The sequence below is a fragment of the Haliotis rubra genome, unplaced genomic scaffold, assembly GCF_003918875.1.
Source record: "Haliotis rubra isolate DU_JTF1 unplaced genomic scaffold, ASM391887v1 Scf195, whole genome shotgun sequence".
Classification (NCBI taxonomy): domain Eukaryota; kingdom Metazoa; phylum Mollusca; class Gastropoda; order Lepetellida; family Haliotidae; genus Haliotis; species Haliotis rubra.
Genome location: NW_025765947.1, coordinates 88,149 through 110,759, shown reverse-complemented (window position 1 = coordinate 110,759; position 22,611 = coordinate 88,149). Strand labels below are relative to the sequence as shown.

The 22,611-nt window shown below is 41.9% G+C and overlaps 1 protein-coding gene across 1 annotated transcript; it reads left to right on the top strand.

Moving 5' to 3' along the window:
* The first annotated feature begins 179 nt into the window (after window positions 1–179).
* On the top strand, window positions 180–22,362 carry LOC124274868 (coiled-coil domain-containing protein 174-like). The gene is given in 12 exon segments (XM_046710240.1): window positions 180–341; window positions 1,223–1,321; window positions 1,972–2,075; window positions 3,024–3,085; window positions 4,699–4,870; window positions 5,733–5,831; window positions 6,133–6,146; window positions 7,846–8,045; window positions 18,978–19,104; window positions 20,547–20,717; window positions 21,169–21,320; window positions 21,322–22,362. Coding segments are annotated over 12 exon segments (2,205 nt in total). The 5' UTR covers window positions 180–302; the 3' UTR covers window positions 22,288–22,362.
* Window positions 22,363–22,611: the final 249 nt, after the last annotated feature.

Sequence of the window (22,611 nt, the reverse complement as noted above, 5' to 3'; positions counted from 1 at the left end):
CGACATCTCATTTTCTTAAAATATCTTCGGTATTGAAATAATGATTACTAACATATATATTGCTCGCATTAAAAAGACAATTGACGCCCTTGCATTGGAAATTGTGGTGAAGTAATACAATAAATGAAAACAAATGTTATTGTACGACAATGATAAATATCGTAAATGTATTCGTAACTTCCGTTTCTTGTTGTGGTTTTCAGTGACGTTGGACGTATGACAGTTATGTGTCATCTGTGTGTGTTACCTATTTGACAGTGGTATAGATGACGCGTGCTGAGTAACTTCTCACATTAGACAAAATGGAAAAATCGTCCAAGCCAAACATGAATGCTTCCTCTGTAAGTTTTCCCCATTTCCCTAGACCTCCAGTTTTCGCGCACCTTACAAATGTCATCGTCTGCAACTGTTGTTTACCAATCGCAGCTGATAGAAACAATTGTATCTGTCCAATAAAATGTATCTTATAGTATCTGCCGTTGTTTTACAGATCCCGCATGCGATAGGTACACCCTTCTGACCGAAGCACAAAGCATTGGGTGTCAGTTTCCGATTATTTCACTGTCTTAGGAAAAGGGTTTTTCACAAAAGAATATGTGAACCATGAAATTAAAAGGTCTAGACGATGCCAGTCATACTTGTAAATACTAAGTGGTCAGTACATGTAGGAGTATTAGTCGATTTATTTTAAAGTGAAAAACATCTTTAAATGTTAAGATATGTGAAGCATGTTTGTTGTGCTTGATGTTATGCATTGGGGTATAAGTCTACTTTTAATTTGGGTGTGAAATATCCAGGATTGGGTCCCTTTTCATGTATTTTTTAGGAGCTTTACAAGTTAACTCATGTTTTTCAAGAATAAAGCCATGTGTGACTTTCATTTTCATCTTTTTAAATACTCGATACCATGTTACAAACGCAAAATATTATATCACAGTCACAAGAAATTGATGTTGTCATTAGTGATAAAACCACTAATGTGCTTAGAGTTTACATAAAAATAAATAGTGAATAAAAAATTAATATAAATTATACTTGAGAGGTATACACGTAATCTTTCTTGTTTTCATTGCATGTTGGATACAATGTGTGAAGACCATTTCTGGTGTCCCCCGCTGTGATAGTGCTGGAATATTGCTAAAAGTAAAAAAGGGCATGAAACTGAACTCACTCACTCACTTTGCCATTGGAGTATTTATACTGGTAGTATTATATTTGACAGCTGATAGATTTGAAAGCTGAGCTGTATCGGAAGCATGAAGAGTTCAAGCAGCTGAAGAACACAACCGGAACACTGATCAAAGGAAGAACTCAGGAAAAGGTAACCTGAAACTTATGTCAGTACAGCTGAATCCTGTAAATGACAAACTTTACTTGAGAGAAGGAAGTGTGCTATTCACAGGAGTATACAGTTACAAAGAGTTACATAAGAGTGCTGTTCGACCACAATGAAAGTCATTACAATACCAGTACCTGGAAAGTTAACATTTTGGTATGAAAATTATTAGACATTCATAAGAATTTATAAATCTCTAGTGACGTCACTCTGTTGTTCAGTTGGGTTCATCTCTTACAGCTTAAACCATGTGTTCTGAACAAGATGGGTAGTGCGTGCAGAGGCAAGGTATTGGCTACCAGTCGCATCTCAGTTGATTTCAACAGTATAAACAACTGAAGCCTTGTTTTGTTGTCAACAAAATGCTTAAATGTAAATTGTACATGTTGTCGGTCTTATAGGATCAAAATCTCCTCCTTGGTTTTGATCCTTTACATATACAGTTAAACAGAACCGATGATTCATATTCACCATGTATTTCACATAAGTATAGTTTATGAGGTATGGTATGGTATGGTTTTAATCATCACAAATAAAAAGAAAATATTAAATAGTACTTTAAAAATTTGCAAATACTCAATTTAACTTAGGTGTGGGCAACTTGAGTATGACATGATTGATTTACTTGTCCCAAGACTAAGCCTGACCTGTTCAGTCAGAAGAATAAGGGTGTGTTGGAACGAGCACAGCGGGACCTGGCGGAGAAGGTGGAGGAAGAAGATGTACTTGTCAGGTCAAGGTGAGGTCATATACTTACTACCTCTGACATCACACGGGGCGTTGGGGTAGCCTAGTGGTTAAAGCGTTCGCTCGTCATGCCGAAGACCCGGGTTCGATTCCCTACATGGGCAAAATGTGTGAAGCCCATTTCTGGTGTCCCCCGCCGGGATATTGCTGGAATATTGCTAAAAGCGGTATAAAACTAAACTCACTCACTCTGACATCACACACAGGGGTTTTGATGGAGGTTTCACGTGTAGCATAAGAAAAAGAAGAAAACATGAGATGAGTCATATTTGTGATAGAAGATGTGTCATATTCTTAATGGAAAAGCTTTACAGAAAGTTCCTTTAGGTTTTATTATGATTCAACACAAATATATTTTATTGTATTTTTACCTTTGTGTTTTGAGCATGCTCATAAATTCTCTTAAGTCAACGGCTCTGTAAACTTCCTCTCTGTTGTTGTCTTGTGATGACAGGTAATTCATAGATTGATACTGCTTAGTGTCAGTGTGACTTCACCTCATCCATCTGTTACAGTTTATTTTACTTATTTGTATTCATTGTTTTAATGCAATACTCATGATACTAGATACAGTGTCTGAAATTCATGACCCGTGAAGATCCGGGTTAGAATTGATCTTCAGTAACCCATGCTTGTCGTTAGGGGCGACTAATGGGATCGGGTGGTCAGGTTCACTGATTTAGTTGACACATGTCATCGTATCCCAACAGCGTACATAGATGCTCATGCTGTTGATCACTGAATTGTGTGGTCCAGACTTGATTATTTACAGTCGATATAGCTGGAATATTGCTGAGTGCGGCATTAAACAACAAACAAACAAGCACTTGTTGTGTTGACTTTGTTGTTTTGTGTAGGCCCCAGGTGTTTCCATTCACACCTTCTACCTTTGATGAGTTAGGAAATGTGTTAGATTCATCTGTCTTGTGTCCTTCAACAGAAAAGCTTTAGAAGCCAAAGCCAAGTTGTATGACAAGATCTCTTCCAGTTCGGAAATTCCAGGTAAGTATTTTATTTTACTGACTGACTGACTGACTGACTGACTGACTGACTGAGTTTGGTTTTAGGCCGCTTTTAGCAATATTTCAACAACATCACGGCGGGGGACACCAGAAATGGGCTTCACACATTGTGCCCATGTGGGGATTCGAACCCGGGTCTTCGGCGTGACGAGCCAACGCTTTAACCATTAGGCTACCCCACCGTCCCTAAGCATTATTTTAACCCAGCACATCATGTTTAAATCATGTAATTATGTATTTGACTTTCCTTGTCAAATAGAACAGTGTTATTATGTATTTGACTTTCCAGTGTTAATATTTTAATGAGTGGCACTGTGAAACCAGACCAAATGTTGTTCTAGCAGAAACAAAACTGTTCATCCACCCATGTCTTTTGGCAAAGCGAAATATCCTTTTCATTTTTTCAGATAATTTTCATGTGAGAGAAACCAAAACAGAATAAATATATCAGTATTCAAATATACATGTACTACTCAAAAGAAGTTATCTGTTTTATTCTGTAAGATATGTGTATATCGGTTTGCAAATACACTCCTCAAAAGAAGTTATCTGTTTTATTCTGTAAGATATGTGTATATCGGTTTGCAAATACACTCCTCAAAAAAGAAGTTATCTGTTTTATTCTGTAAGATATGTGTATATCGGTATGCAAATACACTCCTCAAAAAGAAGATATCTATTTTATTCTTTAACATATGTGTATATCGGTTTTGCAAATACACTCCTCAAAAGAAGTTATCTGTTTTATTCTGTAAGATATGTGTATATCGGTTTGCAAATACACTCCTCAAAAGAAGTTATCTGTTTTATTCTGTAAGATATGTGTATATCGGTTTGCAAATACACTCCTCAAAAGAAGTTATCTGTTTTATTCTTTAAGATATGTGTATATCGGTTTGCAAATACACTCCTCAAAAGAAGTTATCTGTTTTATTCTGTAACATATGTGTATATCGGGTTTGCAAATACACTCCTCAAAAGAAGATATCTATTTTATTCTTTAAGATATGTGTATATCGGTTTGCAAATACACTCCTCAAAAGAAGTTATCTGTTTTATTCTGTAAGATATGTGTATATCGGTTTGCAAATACACTCCTCAAAAGAAGTTATCTGTTTTATTCTGTAAGATATGTGTATATCGGTTTGCAAATACACTCCTCAAAAGAAGTTATCTGTTTTATTCTGTAAGATATGTGTATATCGGTTTGCAAATACACTCCTCAAAAAGAAGTCCTCGGTTTGCAAAAGAAGTTGAACTGGCAATCAAATAATACTCGTAAAGACATATGGGTAAATTTTTCAGTCAAATGAAAGAAACTGGAGTTATTTAACTTCTTCCAGTAGTGTATTTTGATGCATGAGGCTTACATTCAACCTGTTGTTGTGCTTAACATTTGTTTAAAGGCAGTGAGCCTATCACATAATACCCTTGGTAAATGCCAATGGTGGAGTAATCTCCCTTGAGTTGTAACGATCAGCCCAGTATGCAATAAACATTGTGACCCAAATACTGTCTTGTTCATCAAGTAACCAACCCATCAACAAGTGTTGTGAACGTCAAGTAGTTCAACATTGCTTTTATGTATTTCAGAGGAAGATGGCAGTGGAGTGTTCCTTGTTGATTTCCAGAAGAAGGTTATCGACAATATCGTGGAGACGAGAGACAGAGAGAATAGCAAGGGGAGACAACTCCCATCAGACAAACAGGATGAAGAGATGCTGTCTGAACCTGTTCCTCCACCATCAGACCCCCAGGAGGAGTGGTGAGGAGTTTAGGGACCGTCCATTCAATATTTATGTCAAGGTCTTGAATTTTTAGGGAGACCAATAAATTTCAGTCAGCTCTTCAAAACATATTTTGTTTTTGAAATAAGAGCCAAACAATATTTTAAGGACCTGCATTTCCTTTGTAGAACTGCCAACATGGCTAGTATACATACAATTTTCTGTCTGAGGACAGATTCTATCTTTCAAACCTTTAGGGGAATGCATAATTTTAATGAAATTTGGAGAAGGACCAACGTTTCAAGTATCTTCAAGAACAAATAATATTTTTCAGAAATTCCCAGTCCCCTGAAGCATCTATGAATTGAAGGAGTAAACAGTTTTGATATTTTTAGTTCATGGCCTCCACATGTTCACACATGATGCCCAAAACATGCCAAAGTTTAAAAGAAATATGAAAAGACAACTCCATCTTAATTTTTTCAGTAAATACATAAAAAGAAGGAGTTTAAGCACTCCAGATCTAAAATTTTTATTTGGTCTTGAACTTTCAAGAATATTTTCTGCTGTGTTGGTAATAAAAGAAATGGAATGTCTGATGTCTTTCATGATCACTGGATTCTGTGCTCCAGATTCCATTGCTGCCATATAGCTGGAATATTGCAGAATGGGGCATTAGACAACAAACAGACCAACAAATATGACAGAGAGATTTGTGATAGACTTTATCATTGGATTGTGTAGCAAACATGAAAATATGATGAAATCTCTTCACTAAGGTGGACTACACACACTCCCTTGGCAGATCTCTGACAAACAAATATGACAGAGAGATTTATGATACACTTTATTGTAGGATTGTGTAACATACATGAACATATGATGAAATGTCTTCACTAGGGTGGACTACACGGACTCCCTTGGCAGATCTCGGCGCTGTATGAAGAAAGACTTGCCACAGTTGATCCAACAGGACAAGGACATGGCTGAAGTCAGAGGGTAGGTGATGGAATAAACATCATATCCAGGGCTGAAGTCAGAGGGTAGGTGATGGCATAAACATCATATCCAGGGCTGAAGTCAGAGGGTAGGTGATGGAATAAACATCATATCCAGGGCTGAAGTCAGAGGGTAGGTGATGGAATAAACATCATATCCAGGGCTGAAGTCAGAGGGTAGGTGATGGAATAAACATCATATCGAGGGCTGAAGTCAGAGGGTAGGTGATGGAATAAACATCATATCCAAGGCTGAAGTCAGAGGTCAGAGGGTAGGTGATGGAATAAACATCATATCCAAGGCTGAAGTCAGAGGGTAGGTGATGGAATAAACATCATATCCAGTGGGGCTTCCACGGGTACTCGAGTACTCGAGGACGAGTCGGGTTTAGCTGGACTCGAGTCCATTTTCAAGGACTCGAGGACTCGAAAAGGGGAGATAACTCGAATTATTGACGTTGACAGACTGTCTGCCATGTGCTAAGCATGAGCGGCCGTTAACGTCTAATATTAAGATAAGATATAACTTTATTATCCCGGAGGAAATTCTTATACATCCAACTGTCTCAATATGAATATATACACAGTTCACAAAAATATACACAATAATTACATGCTCAAAACGAATGCTATTTACACAATAAAACTGACATGATATAATTCAATTAACCACATAGGTAAAGAGGCTGAATAATTCTAGTTGTAATCACGTGATGGTGATTCAAAATATTTGTTGCATTCACGAATACTTGATGGTATGAAAGACTGTCGAACTCTGTTTTGAGGGAAGGTAATCGACAGCAGCGTCCAGAAGGAAGTAGTTCAAAATGGTGAGATCAAATATGTCAACTATCAAATCTAATTTTAGTTGCCTTTGTGACAATCTGGCGCTCATAGATAAAGGGAATATACTTGAAAGACACCCCAGAAATTTTGCAAGCAGTATTAACAATTTTGAAAAGCTTGTTTTTGTTGCAATGAGACAGACCCCCATACCAACATAGAAAATTGTAGGTCAACACACTTTGAATAAAGGTTTGATAAAAAACTGTCATTACGGTTTTGTCAATGCCTTGACGATAATAATGTTCAGAATCAGAAATTAGGCCAGTAACAGTGGCGTCATCTGCGAATTTCACAGTAAACACGTCATATATTGACAAGTAACAGTCATTGGTATACAAAACGAAGAGTACGGATGAAGGAACACAGCCATTTGGTTCTGCAGTAGAGGTTGAGAGAAAAGAAGATTGATAGCCATTGACACTGACATACTGAGTTCTATGTACCCTGAATTCTTTAACCCATCTGATAATGTTTTTATTAACACCTAGATTAAATAGTTTACTCCTCACACGGTGTGGCTGTATGGTATTAGTTGTTACAAGTCTGCAGATGAGAGTAAATATTATACATCGTTTGAAATTTCACTTCTTAAAATGATAAGGTAACTATCTTGACAATTGATAGACATGGAGAAAGATAAAAAATCAAATGTATGGGCGTATCTTGATCTGGATAGAGAAAAGAGAAAAATAACCAAATGCCGCCTGTGCGGTATATCACTGCGTTTTGCAGGCAGTACAAGAAGTACGATGAAAAAAACATTTGTCAAGTAAACATCCAAATACTGATTCTGACCAATGGGAAATGTTAGTCACATAACGATATAAAGTCGGAATGAAGTAAGTGTTCACTTGTGTGATCGGAACACATGTCATGCAAGTTACGCTATTGTTTGCTTGAAAGGTATGAATTTCGAGTACTCGGGTCCGAGTCGAGTCTCACCCCTCGAGTACTCGAGTCCAAGAAAAATGGACTCGTTGAAGCCCTATGATTTGATTCTTGGTTTGTGGGCTCCCACCCATGTTCATTTGCCATACGTTTACCAGGATGGTGTTGCATCATTACTTGTGGGTGGCAGACATCTATGACCTGCATGACGTTAGGCATCTATTGTTGTTTAATTTCCACATTAAGCTGACATGCTGAACTAGATACTGTTGGAGCTTAAGTCACTTTATTAACATTGCTAAGTACTGCTGTCAGGGTTGAGTTCATAATGTTCCATCCGGTCATGGTTTGTGGATTTGTTATTGAGGTTTATTTGCTTGTTGTAGAGATCCGAACCCATGGAGTTGGATTCTACCAGTTTGACAAGGACACAGAGAAACGTCAGGAACAGATGGATGCATTGAACGAGCTGAGGGATCAGGTAGATGAAATGCCTTAACTGTGAAGATGCCTGTTATAGCCCATCTTTCTGTATGATTGGTTGGTTGGTTGGTTAACACTGCACTCAGCAGTGTTCCACCTATACGACGTATGTCCGTAAATAATCGAGTCTGGACCATACAAACCAGTGATCAACAGCATGAGCATCAATGTACGATGGGATATAGGGATATGATGACATGTGTCAACCAAGTCAGTGAGTCTGACCACTTGATCCTGTTAGTCGCCTCTTATGACAAGCGTGACTGAAAACCAATTCTAACCGAGATGTTCATGGGGATTGGGATCTGTCAGGGTCTGTGGTGATACTTCGAACTCCAGACATCTCCATAGGTTTGTAGGTTCTGCCCAGAAAGTGAAAGGTCATTGGCTCCGTCTACCGGCTGGTCATACCAACAGAGATTGCTGCCTGTGTTGTTGAAGATTGATGTTCATGCTATTAACCATTGCTGTACTGGGACCTGACTCAAAACAGTCAAATGTCATGATGATGTATACTTAGAAAGGGCATCATTTTTGTTTCATGTCTGTAACATAGCCACCAAGTTCTGAACATGGGTCAAGGGGAAAAAAAGGACAAACTTTATAAAAATTAGACAGGTTGGCCGGACGATGAGAAACACAGAAAATAAAAATGCTGCCCAAAGTGGAGATAATTTTTCCTTGACTCTAAGCTCTACAGTTTGTCATCACAGCTGTGGGGATCAGAACCGACAGTACCCCAGCAACCTATGCTTGTTGCAAGAGGTGATTAAATGCACTTGCTGTCAGAAATGACCTTAAGCATTGCACTCATGTAGGGAGACAAATTAATACATTAATTCAGTATCAGATATACCAGTTGTGGTTTGCGACATCTGTTCCTTCCACTGGGTCCGGTGGCCCTGGATCCTGCTTCCTTTTGAGCTCCGACTGCCTGGTTTCGGGCAGCCCCTGTGCTACTAACCTTAAGACCTCTTACAAGCCTGAGGGCCTGTGCTGCTTTTCATTTTGGAGACATGTTTCCTAGAAATCCTAGAGCAGTGTTGCTGATGTGGGAATTTTGCTAGTACTTCAACAGTACTAGTAGTGTGGCTTTTGTGGAAGATGAGTGAGTGAATTGGGCTTTACGCCGCTTTTAGCAATATTCCAGCAATATCACGGGGGGGACACCAGAAATGGGCTTCACACACTGTACCCATGTGGGGAATCGAACCCGGGTCTTCGGTTTGACAAGCCAACACTTTTAACCACTAAGCTACCCCACCGCCCCTTGTGGAGAACGACTGACTGACTGAGTTTAGTTTTACACCGCTTTTAGCAATATTCCAGCAATATCATGGGGGGGACACCAGAAATGGGCTTCACACACTGTACCCATGTGGGGAATCGAACCCAGGTCTTCGGTATGACAAGCCAACACTTTTAACCACTAAGCTACCCCACCGCCCCTTGTGGAGTGTAATGTACAGGGTAATCGATAATAATTACCCTATATAGATATCTTTACTACTTATGACGTATTTTGGGTATACTAATTCCCGCGGTATCAGTTACACTGTCCATGTAGTGTTGTTCCGTGCCAGTGCACTGCAACATATAGTTTACCGTGATCTTTAGATTACGAGAGCTCATACCGTTGGAATTAGTATGTAAAACAGATCCAAGCCATCTCTTAACCTCGCTCCATCAGTCTACCTGATGTATGTAATGTATGTAGCTTACTTTGGTGTTGACTTGTGCTGCCTCAGGTAAGCTACGCCTCGGCATGGGCCGCCATGTTGTGACGCCATAGCGAGGTGTGTTTTAGAAGGTTTCGTATCTAGGATTTTACGTCACAATAGAAATAACGGGATGAGAGATTCTCGATTAACGGTTGAGAGACAGACGAATCACTGAGAGTTGGATGGTTGCATCTCGATCGTGAGGGAAGAAAACCCTGAATAACATGTAAGTTTACACCCTGCTTGCCGGAGGCACTATACTATCGCAGAAGCCGCATGTAAAATCTTTCTACTGTTGTAACTATATATAATTGTACTGTACCTTATAACTTGTAGAGTAACGCTTTGGGCGGCGTGATTGCATATTGTCTTTACTGTTAGAAGTTTGCTATTGTTTATAATAAATTTGCTGTTGGTAACTTTTATGACTTGTGAAATCATTTACTAGTTAAAACTGTTGTGTTGCCGTGGCTGGAAGAGAGTGATCCACATACCCACATTGTCGTAGTAAATACCTCTCCAGCCACCCGTCGAATCCGCTACAGTTTTATGGTGGCAGCGGTGGGATCCATTTTGGATCACCTAGTAAATTGTGACTAGTAAATTAATTTATTATAAATGTCAAGTAATATAGTGAGTAATTTGTAGTTTTATTAAATCATTTGTATAGTACTGAATATATTAGTCATGGCAAGTCCTTTGAGTAGTGCTGATCCTTTGATGGTCCTGCTGGAAACTTACGCTCTCGCCGGATGCAAATCAATCCAGAGTTAAACTCTGAGTTAAATTCGGGAACATTCTCCCCAGGTTACATGAACAATTCTCCTGTTCATAGACAATCTTTTGTTGAACCTGTACCACCACCAAACACACCACCTGCCATGGTGAGCTCAGATTCAAACTTATTGGGTCTTGTGTCACAGCTGTCAAGCTGCATGATAAGTCTATCACAGAGAATTGATTCTCTAGATCGCTTCTGCTAAGAATAATTCTGTGGGAAGAATTTCGCTTCAGCTGCCAAAATTTAATGGTACCGGTGATTACCGTGTGTTTGAGTCACAGTTCTCAAACCTTGCAGCCCAGTCCGACTGGAGTAATGCTCAAGCCGCCCAGATGATGGGTTGCGCTTTGGAGGGTGTAGCTCAGAAATTCTATTCTGGCTTACCTGAGAGACAAAGATGTGATTTTTTGTGGCTCTCTCAATGTTTGAGAAGAAGATATATAGCTAGCTCTTCCGGGATGTGAGGCAAGAAGAATTGCTCACCCGTGTTCGCCAGCCAGGAGAACGAATTGCTGATTTATGGCGTGATGAAATCTGGTGTCTTGCTCAAGGTGCTTACCCGATTTGTCGTGATGAACTACAAGAAAGATTTGCTTTTGATGCTGCTCAAGAGAGCTGTAGGGAAGGAATTACGACTTCGATTCATGGACCGTGGGGTCAGTACACTTCAAGAGGCAGTTGATGTTGCTGAGATGTACGAGTCCATCGTAGGGAAGCCCGTCAGAACAAACCGGTGAGAGCTCTCAGTCCTCATCCTTCTTCTGGGAGAAGAGTTCACTTCAAGCGGAGGAGGATTCAGAGGACCAGCGTTTTTAAGATGTTGACTGATCAATTGTCGGAGCTTCAGAAGACAGTTGAACGATTGGCCTCTGTACAGCAGCAGCAGTCGTATTCAAGACGCCACCAGTATCAGTCTAGAGGCAGCCCAGGTCACCAAAGATCTGGAGATAAGAATAAACATGTCAATGGTTCAGAGTATCATCAATCTTTTTCCCGAGAGAAAAAAAGATCAGGGGAACAGGCACTCCTCTCTGGTTCACCGAGTACAGGCAGACACTCCAGTACCTGTTATAAATGCAGTGGGACTGGACACTGGGCATCCGAATGTCCAAGTAAATGCCACATTACCGAGCAATCGGGAAACCGATCACCCACCTTCCGGGTTTAGGTCGGATTTGGTGGAGTCTGATAAAAATGGAGCCGCAAATCCTAAAATAACAAAACAAGAGGTCATATCGAGGGAGAGATTTGTTTGGTTTCTGATCAAGGGGACAACTCCTTCAACACTCACTCCATCTGACCCGATTCCTGTCAAGGCCAATTTCCGAGCCTGTTTCAATATTGGCGATAAAGGCCAACTTGTCAGTCTTAAGATTGGAAAGGCTTACTTCACCCTGCTAGTGGATACCGGTAGCCAGGTATCTCTAGTGTCCCCTGTCACGAGTAAACGATTGTCTTCATCTGTAGCTGTCAGTTCCGTGGACTTCATGCTTGAAGCTGTAAATGGAAGTCTGTTTAAAGCCCATGGTCTTTTCAAGCACCTGTTCATGTGAGTGATGATATTTACCCCACTGTGGAGGAATTCCTGATTGCAGAGGTGGATAATTCCCATGAATGTGATGGTATTCTTGGAGTAGATGTGTTGGAGAGACTTGAGGGTCTGATTGACGCCGCTGGGTCGAACTCCGGTTGCTTGGCAGTTGGTTGCCAATGGTTGGATCAGAAACCACTGTCAGCATTGCTGATGACGCTCACCTACCACCTCACTCCGCTTCCTACGTCCAAGTTTCCTTGCCGGAGTTAATCAAAACCATCCTCAGTCCTTGTTGAACCCTGTAAAGACATACTTTTACAATAAGGTTTAATGATGAGTAACTCCATAGTTCATAATGAAACTAAAGCAGCCACAGTTAAAGTCATTAATGTTTTAGACAGCTTAATACACTTTAACTAAGGGGAGAATTATAGGTCAATGTTATGGGACTAAAGTCATAGAACCTACCATAATCCCAAAGAGAGTTTCTAAGGTTAGGGTTGCAAATCCCGAGGTTCCCGAACACTTAGTAGATTTGTTCGAGAGAAGCCAAGATAATCTTACCCTGGAACAACAGGAAAAACTCAGAGATCTCCTGTATACTTACAGAGATATTTTTGCTAAGAACGATGATGACCTAGGTCGTACAGGTCTGGTGAAACACTGTATCGATACTGGGGATGCTAAACCCATCAAGCAAGCTCCATCGCCGCCAAACTCTTGCTAAGCAAGAAGCCGGAGGAGAAAGAGGTTGCCCGAATGTTAGAGCAAGGCGTTATTCGCCAATCGAATAGTCCTTGGTCTTCCCCAACGGTATTAGTGCAGCTGATGGTCGTTGGAGATATTGCTGTGATTTTAGGATGCTCAATGGTGTTTCTCGTTAGGACAGCTATCCCCTTCCTCGAATAGGCGATTGTATTGACTGTCTAGGAGGGCAACCATGTTCTGCACGATGGACCTTCAAGCAGGCTACTGGCAAGTGGAGATGGACCCTCGAGATCGAGAGAAAACAGCTTTTGTCACTGTTCAGGACTCTACGAGTGGAATGTCCTCCCATTCGGACTTTGTAATGCTCCGAGTGTTTTTGAGAGACTAATGGAAACAGTCCTGAGAGGCTTACAGTGGAGTGAATGTCTCTGTTTTCTTGACGATATAATTGTCTTTGCAAATTCCTTTGATGAGGCACTTTTACGACTAAAATCTGTTTGGGACAGGCTGACTGTAGCAGGTTTAAAAGTTAAAGCCTAAAAGTGTCATCTCTTCAGAGAGAAAGTCAACTTTCGGCCATGTAATTTCGCTGGCTGACGGGTTCACACCCAGCCAGAGAAAATAAACTCTGTTAGATTGTGGCCTACTCCTAGATCTCATAAAGAGATTTTACGATTCCTGGGGCTTGCAAACTATTATCGGAGATTTATCAAAGACTTCTCTAGAATTGCAAGACCCTTACCTTGCTTACCAGTCCCTCAGTTGTTTTTGAGTGGACTGAGTGTACTGACCGAGCATTCATGAATCTGAAAGAGGCTCTCACCTCAGCACCCATACTTGGTTTTCCTGCCCAGGAAGGTGCCATGACCTTGGACACAGATGCCTCGGTGAGGGAATTGGAGCAGTCCTGTCCCAAGATCAGAATGGCAGGGAAGTGGTTTTAGGTTATTACAGCAAGTGTCTCACCCCGGCAGAGAAAAACTACTGTGTTACACGGGTGCTCCTAGCTGTGGTTACAGCATGTCGGTACTGGCATCCCTATGTCTTTGGCAGGCCAGTGACTGTGAGAACAGACAACTCTGAGCGGTAGTCTGGGCCAAGCGAATAAAGCGACCAGTGAACCAAATGGCTCGTTGGCTTCAAGAACTTGGTAATTATGATTTGACCGAGGTTCACCGACCTGGCAGGAAACATTGGAATGCTGATGCCTTGAGCCGTCGTCCCTGTGAGCAATGCCCACAATGCAGGAGAGTGGACGGACCATGCAGTGTAGAGGTTCCTGACATCAAGGCTTTCTGTTCTGCTATCACCAGATCCCAATCTGCAAAACAAAAGGATATGGGTTTCAGTTGTGAAGAGATGAGAGAGTTGCAGCTCAAGACCCAGATATCAGCCCAATTTTGAAAGCTAGACAACAAAACAAAGCCCCCGAGTGGGAGGCAGTTTCTGCACTGTCTGAAGCATGCAAAGCCCTATGGGGTCAGTTCCACCGTTTGTCAGTTAGGCAAGGTGTGTTGCATAGGAGATGGGAGAGCAACGATGGAAAGGAGTGGCGATGGCAAATAGTTATACCATCCATCAGACGAGAGCAGTCCTTGAAGCTTGTCATAACTCACCTTTAGGAGGGCATCTTGGCGTCCCTGAAGACATTCACCAAAGCTGAGCAGTCCTACTACTGGGTAGGGATGAAGATGGCTGTCCGAGATCACTGCCTTCAGTGTGACAAGTGTGTCGCCAGGAAGAGTCCAAGGAAACAAAAAGCTCCTATGAAGGAGTATACCACCGCTCCCCAATGGAGAGACTAACCACTGACATCATGGGTCCAATGGACCGCACATCAGCTGGCAACAAGTATATACTTGTTGTTACTGACTCGCTCACTAAGTGGACAGAAGCCTTTGCCATCCCAAATATTGAGGCAAAGACAGTGGCCAAGCAAAATTGTTGAGGAGTGGGTGTGTCGTTATGGTACCCCTAAATTCATACATAGTGATCAGGGTAGGCAGTATGAAGCCAATTTGTTCCAGGAACTATGCAAATTGTTAGAGTGGTGAAAACAAGAACCACTTCTCTCCGACCTCAGGCAAATGGCCAGGTCGAAATGCTTCAATCGTACCCTAGCTGCCATGTTGAGCATATATACAGACGAAAACCATGATATTGGGACAAACATCTTCCCTTTGTGATGGTGGCATACAGAAGCTCAAAGCATGAGTCAACTGGCCAAACCCCAAACAAACTCATGTTAGGTAAAGCAAGCGCATGCCCTTCCACCTGGTTACTGGTGATCCTAATGACCAGCAGCTCACCAGGGATGAGTATGTAGAGGAGGTCAAGCAGCAGTTGGAAAAAGCTTTTCGAATCGGCACGAAAGCACTTAAGCCTTCAGAGGTGCGAAAGAAGCGCTATGATGTTGGAACAAGAGAGAGTCACGACTTAAAGTTGGTCAACCTGTGTGGTTGTATAACCCCCACAGAAGTACCAAGTTAAGTTATAAACTGACTCCAAAATGGTCGAAAGGTTGGGTTGTCACCAAGGTGATTGATGACATCACCTACCGCGCCATTCAAAACGACATCAACAATCCTCCCCGGTGGTTCATGTAGACCGCTTCTACTGCCATACCTAGGAAGGAACCACCAAACTGGTTCCATTCCCAAGCAGAATGCTTGAGTTCACTGCCTCTATGGTCCATTGTCCTGAAACACTGAGATAAAAACATTATACCCATTTGATAATAGTGGGGTGTAAACTTAAGAGAAGATATGAATTGCTGACGCCACTTATGAATTCTGTATATTCAGTTATCTAGATATCTATCAAGATTTAAAATTTAGGCGTGTTGGACGCTGTCTGATAGAAATTAGTTGATTGAGGAAATAGAATGACTGGTTCATAGGCTTAATAGCTTAGACTAAATTGTAGATGATGGATCAACCAATAGTACCCTAAAGCCTAAAAAGACATGTTGTTGTTGGAATAACATTGGGAATGGATCTCTCTCTCTTGTTGCCCGCTCATAACAAACATTTTTATATTATATCATCCTACCTACTATGTAATATGTAAATTCTAATCTTCAGGACCTAAAAATCTGTCACCTCACCCTCCCCAGGAGGAGGTGCTCATCCTGGATGAGAACACAACCATCGACACAAACATGGACCTTCCGCAGAAGCAGAGCAGGATATACATTTCCAGTCTGGAATGGATTGCCCGCATGTCCGGAGAGAAGCATATTCACACACTTTTCCGCATTTCAGCCACTGGACAATGAGACATAGGCCCCAGTTGACCATCTTCCATTGTCCTGTCCTGGATTGCCGAGCGACCTACCATATGTTCCCGGACTTGACCCGCACTATATGAGGCATCACACCAGCAAGCTGGCCAACCCAAAGAACATGATACAGGCTTGCAGGAAGGCTAGGACAACTGTGGCAAACGCTAACAAGGGGTTCATGGACCCAGGGAAATGGACCTTCCCGCTCGAAGTCAAAGAAGGCAGCCAAAGTTACACCGGCACCTTCCCAATCAACACAGAAGGAGTTACCAGCAGAACTAGTAGATGTCCAGTCCGCCCTGAGCCGACTGAGAAAGTGAGTAGACCAGTTTCCGCTGGTGAGGTTATTTCCGAACCAGTGGGAACTGGCCTATGATCGGGCCCAGCTTGAGATACAGGCTGAAATGTCAGGTTTCCCAGTTGGAGAGACAGATAGCCAGGTCAGTTCCGAGCTGGCCTACCACCTTCGACATTCTCTGACCAGACCGACACTGGATGATTTCATCCGGGTCTGGCAGAGAAGCTATGGCTGTCCTTCACGAGGCAGAGGATAGACGGTTCAACGAGCAGTTAACTTTTGCGCAGACAAGCTGATGCCTACATCCGAATAATGACCAAGTAAGCTGCCGTTATACTTAGCAACTCTGGAACTATCTCTGGATATCTCTGGAACTATCTCTGGATATCTCTGGAACTATCTCCTGATCTCTGGAACTATCTGTGGATCTGCTGAACTGTGTGGACCTTACTGTTTTGAACTGTATTTATTCTGGAACTGTGGAAGATATATGTATATTTGTGATGATTGAGAACAATTCTTGGGAATGGTAAGTAGGTAAGTTTTATTGATTGTATGCTATATGAATTCCACATTATGCCAGTATTATTATCTGTATGAATGTACTGTATATATATCATAATTACCATACCGCTGTATATATGTATATCCTCTTATGTCAGTAAATCGAGACGATTTAAGAATAAAAGAGGGATATTGTAAATGCACAGGGTAATCGATAATAATTACCCTATATAGATATCTTTACTACTTATGACGATTTTGGGTATACTAATTCCCAGCTGTATCAGTTACACTGTCCATGTAGTGTTGTTCCGTACAGTGCACTGCAACATATAGTTTACCGTGATCTTTAGATTACGAGAGCTCATACCGCTGGAATTAGTATGTAAAACAGATCCAAGCCATCTCTTAACCTCGCTCCATCAGTCTACCTGATGTGGCTGCATGTATGTAGCCACTTTGGTGTTGACTTGTGCTGCCTCAGGTAAGCTACGCTCGGCATGGGCCGCCATGTTGTGACGCCATAGCTGGTGTTTTAGAAGGTTTCAGATCTAGGATTTTACGTCACAATAGAAATAACGGGGATGAGAGATTCTCCGATTAACGGTTGAGAGAGACAGACGAATCACTGAGAGTTGGATGGTTGCATCTCGATCGTAGGGAAGAAAACCCTGAATAACATGTAAGTTTACACCGCTTGCCGGAGGCACTATACCGCAGAAGCATGTAAAATCTTTCTACTGTTGTAACTATATATAATTGTACTGTACCTTATAACTTGTAGAGTAACGCTTTGGGCGGCGTGATTGCATATTGTCTTTACTGTTAGAAGTTTGCTATTGTTTATAATAAATTTGCTGTTGGTAACTTTTATGACTTGTGAAATCATTTACTAGTTAAAACTGTTGTGTTGCCGTGGCTGGAAGAGAGTGATCCACATACCCACATTGTCGTAGTAAATACCTCTCCAGCCACCCCGTCGACCGTTACATGGAGAAAGACTGACTGACTGAGTTTAGTTTTACACTGCTTTTAGCAATATTCCAGCAATATCAATGGGGACACCAGAAATGGGCTTCACACACTGTACCCATGTGGGGAATCGAACCCAGGTCTTCGGTATGACAAGCCAACACTTTTAACCACTAAGCTAACCCACCGCCCCTTGTGGAGAACGACTGACTGACTGAGTTTAGTTTTATACTGCTTTTAGCAATATTCCAGCAATATCACGGGGGACACCAGAAATGGGCTTCACACACTGTACCCATGTGGGGAATCAACCCAGGTCTTCGGTATGACAAGCCAACACTTTTAACCACTAAGCTAACCCACCGCCCCTTGTGGAGAACGACTGACTGACTGAGTTTAGTTTTATACTGCTTTTAGCAATATTCCAGCAATATCACGGGGGACACCAGAAATGGGCTTTACACACTGTACCCATGTGGGGAATCGAACCCAGGTCTTCGGTATGACAAGCCAACACTTTTAACCACTAAGCTACCCCACTGCCCCTTGTGGAGAACGACTGACTGACTGAGTTTAGTTTTACACTGCTTTTAGCAATATTCCAGCAATATCACGGGGGGACACCAGAAATGGGCTTCACACACTGTACCCATGTGGGGAATCGAACCCAGGTCTTCGGTATGACAAGCCAACACTTTTAACCACTAAGCTACCCCACCGCCCCTTGTGGAGAACGAGGTTGTGACGGTTGATTATGATATGACTGAAACACTAATCACTGGGTTAGCTTGGCCCCACCAATCAATATATAGACAGTTGACATACAATGTACAGGAGTGATTTCTGGTAAAAGATTGGCGAGAAGTTGAGTAATGTTGTTGAATGTCTTATTGAGAACATGTGTTTATTATGTGCCACTTTATAAAAATGTGAATGAATTGTCACATTGACGCACGACTTTCCCAATTTTAGTAATTCAACTGTATGGCTTCTTATTGCTTTAACAATCCAATCAGCTTTATGAATACTTATATGCAAGTATTGAGAAGTTGTAACACTTTGGGTAAGTTGAAACTACTGATGTTGTTGTGTTTGATACTGTCATAGACTGGCTACTTATGTGTTATAGACGAAAGATGAGCGAGGTCGACGAGAGAGGCTCAAAGAGAAGAGAAAGGCCATGTTGGATGCTCGACTGGCCAAGGTCAAACAGAGACGAAGACTGAAGGAGGGGGTGCCACTAGCTGAAGAGCCAGGTGACATTTATGATTTACTGACCAAACTAATTTGTTTTCTTAGTTTACAGATGACTCTACCTGTTTTTATGAGAAGGTATAACTGTTTGAGCATAATGGTCAATAGTATGTGTGTTTGCTCCTATGGTTTAATCTACCATATATTACCCTGTATAATCCAAATTTTGAGGCCCCAAAAGTTGCAGTCTGTAGAAGGGGGTCGGCTTATCTACAGGTTACACTTTCTTCAAACTTTTATTCTAGTGGATAGAAAACAATATCGTACTGTTTTACGTGAACGACTTTGTCAGTAAGGACGACCAAATTTCTATTCTGAATGCTCTGACATGAGACAGATCAGTGTAGATTCTTTACTGACAACTGATTAGATCTGGTTCAAAGAACGTGAAGAAAGTACACAGAAGTTCTAATAATTATTGAAGAGTGAGTGAGTTGGGTTTGATGCCAGTGAGTGAGTGAGTTGGGTTTGATGCCAGTGAGTGAGTGAGTGAGTTGGGTTTAATTAACAATACTCCGATTGTGTCAGTGCATGTCTAACTGCAGTGTCTGCCCCGCTAATGAAACTAAGATATAGTTAATGCAGTGTCTGCCCCACTAATAAAACTGAGATATAGTTAATGCAGTGTCTGCCCCACTAATGAAACTGAGATATAGTTAATGCAGTGTCTGCCCCCCTTATGAAACTAAAATATAGTTAATGCAGTGTCTGCCCCACTAATGAAACTAAGATATAGTTAATGCAGTGTCTGCCCCCCTTATGAAACTAAAATATAGTTAATGCAGTGTCTGCCCCACTAATGAAACTAAGATATAGTTAATGCAGTGTCTGCCCCCCTTATGAAACTAAAATATAGTTAATGCAGTGTCTGCCCCACTAATGAAACTAAGATATAGTTAATGCAGTGTCTGTCCCCCTTATGAAACTAAAATATAGTTAATGCAGTGTCTGCCCCACTAATGAAACTAAGATATAGTTAATGCAGTGTCTGCCCCACTAATGAAACTGAGATATAGTTAATGCAGTGTCTGCCCCACTAATGAAACTGAGATATAGTTAATGCAGTGTCTGCCCCCCTTATGAAACTAAAATATAGTTGATGCAGTGTCTGCCCCACTAATGAAACTAAGATATAGTTAATGCAGTGTCTGCCCCACTAATGAAACTAAGATATAGTTAATGCAGTGTCTGCCCCCCTTATGAAACTAAGATATAGTTAATGCAGTGTCTGTTTCACCAGGCTGAATTTCCACATAAGATGTTCATCAAGAAAAATATTGATATACAAAGAGAAGGCTTTTTGGATACAATCCTATTTTACTAGATGATGAGACTGCAGCATGCTGTCCAATCCATTCTACCTGTTTAATAACATCAATGTCTATCCCATTCTGATACCTATCAAATTTGCTTGTAATCCACATCTGAAACGTTCTTATTGAAGCCTCAGAGGAGGAAGAGATTGGACCCAGGTTGGAGGAGATGCTATCTGGACAGAGACGGGTACCAGAGAGGAAGGAGGTGAAACAGGATAACGCTGAGATTGAGCCTCTTAAACGGGATGACAGCTGGAAGAAGGAGGCGCCCGAGAGGGAGTGGGACAAGGGCAAAGAGAGTGAGTGTTGTATATTGATTGCATGCACGCACGCATGCACTCACAGATGGACAGACTGACACAGTCACAGACACACACACAGACAGTCACAGACACACACACAGACACACTCACAGATACACACGCAAGCACACGCATGCACTCACAGACACACACGCAAGCACACAAGCATGCACTCACAGACATGCATGCATGCACTCACAGACACACAGACAGACACACTCACAGATGGACAGACAGACACAGACAGACAGACAAAACTATTGTCCTATTGACAATATTTCCAATTGTCAAATCATTTTAGCCAGTTCTGTATTGACTGTAGACACATTGGAAGTACTGTGCTGATTGTAATTTTTGTGTGAGGACTGCAAGTAGCTTCCAGACTTATACATATTCTGTGGTGATTGTGTCTTGAAATTTGATAATCAACATTATTCTTTCCTGTCAGAAACCCTCGCCTTCAAGGAAGAGAGATATTTCTCGCAGCGCCGGGATGAACGGCTGGATGAGTTCGCGCCACCATCTGCATACTTTGACTCCCCTCAAGATAGACAACCACCAAAGAAAAAAATCTACCATCAGCAAACACTACAATATTTCTGATGCAGACTTTAAACCAAAAACTGTCATACTGACCAGAGAAAGTATAGAAACTAAACGTCAACCAGGTATCGTTGATGTGAGTGAAATACCTCTACCAACTAACATCAGGAAAACAGACTGTACACAGGAAGACAACAAAAAGGATGGAGAAATTTTGAAGAATAGCATGATTCATAAACCTCCAGGGGCACCACCTGGCTTTGTCTTACCCCCAGACTTCTCTGTTCCTCCCCCTGGGTTCCAGCCACCTCCCCAGTGGGGCATCCAGCCTCCGGTTCCCCCAAGCTCATCCTTGTATCCCAGTCATGATGTCTGTCCTCCTGAGTCAGCCACGGCACATGTCGGTCTTCAGTTCCCGAACATCTCAGTTCCCCCCCCAAATACCTTTGGCCATCCACCCGACACCTATGTCCCACCCCCTAACAACTATGTCCCACCTCCAGCCACCTCAATCCATCCACAGAACACCTCACTCCCTCCCCCACCGCCTGGTGTCGCATTGGGACCTCCACGGTCATCTTATGGGACAGAGATGGGAGCAGACGACGCTTCAACTCCATCTTCCTATCCAACACCACACACATACAGTTCAGGAACTTTTGGAACAGATGTGCAGGAAAAGCCTATTTTCGTCCCACGGACATCAGTTCTGGACACTCGTCTTGTCCAGAACGAGGACAGTGAGACCCCGGCTGTGTGTGGTGGTGTTCCCGATGTCCTGGCTCAGCCCTACCAGCCTGGCAGTTTCACGGCTGCCCTACAAGCCCAGCATCAGGCCACCGAGGATTTAGCCACAGCATCACGGGATAAGGCTCACTTCCGTGGTGGACCAGTCATTTATAAACATGAACCAGTCGTGACGGTTGCTGAGAAGGCTGTTGTTGAGTCTGAGCCCGTGGCTTGTGGACCGTCAACAGAAGATGTAGTTGCAACCTTCTTGAAACAGATTAAAGACAGTGTGTGAATGTGAAAATGAAACTATTACATATAAAAAGTATTTATAATAATAATAATAATAATAAAGTATCATCTACATGAACATGTGTTTGCCAAATGAAGGGCTGGTTGTTTTTTTGTCACTCTTGACTGATTATCTAGACGGTTGGCTAGAATATCACAGTCCAGCAATGTCCCAAGTTACCACACTGACTTATAATAATCAAACCAGACCAAAGCAACCCAGTGGTGAACTGTGTGATCTGTCTGTCTACACATCCAGGCTACACGACACACAGTCAGGCGAGGCTCAGAGACTGAGCCCCTGATTTAATCCCTTGTTGGAGCACAT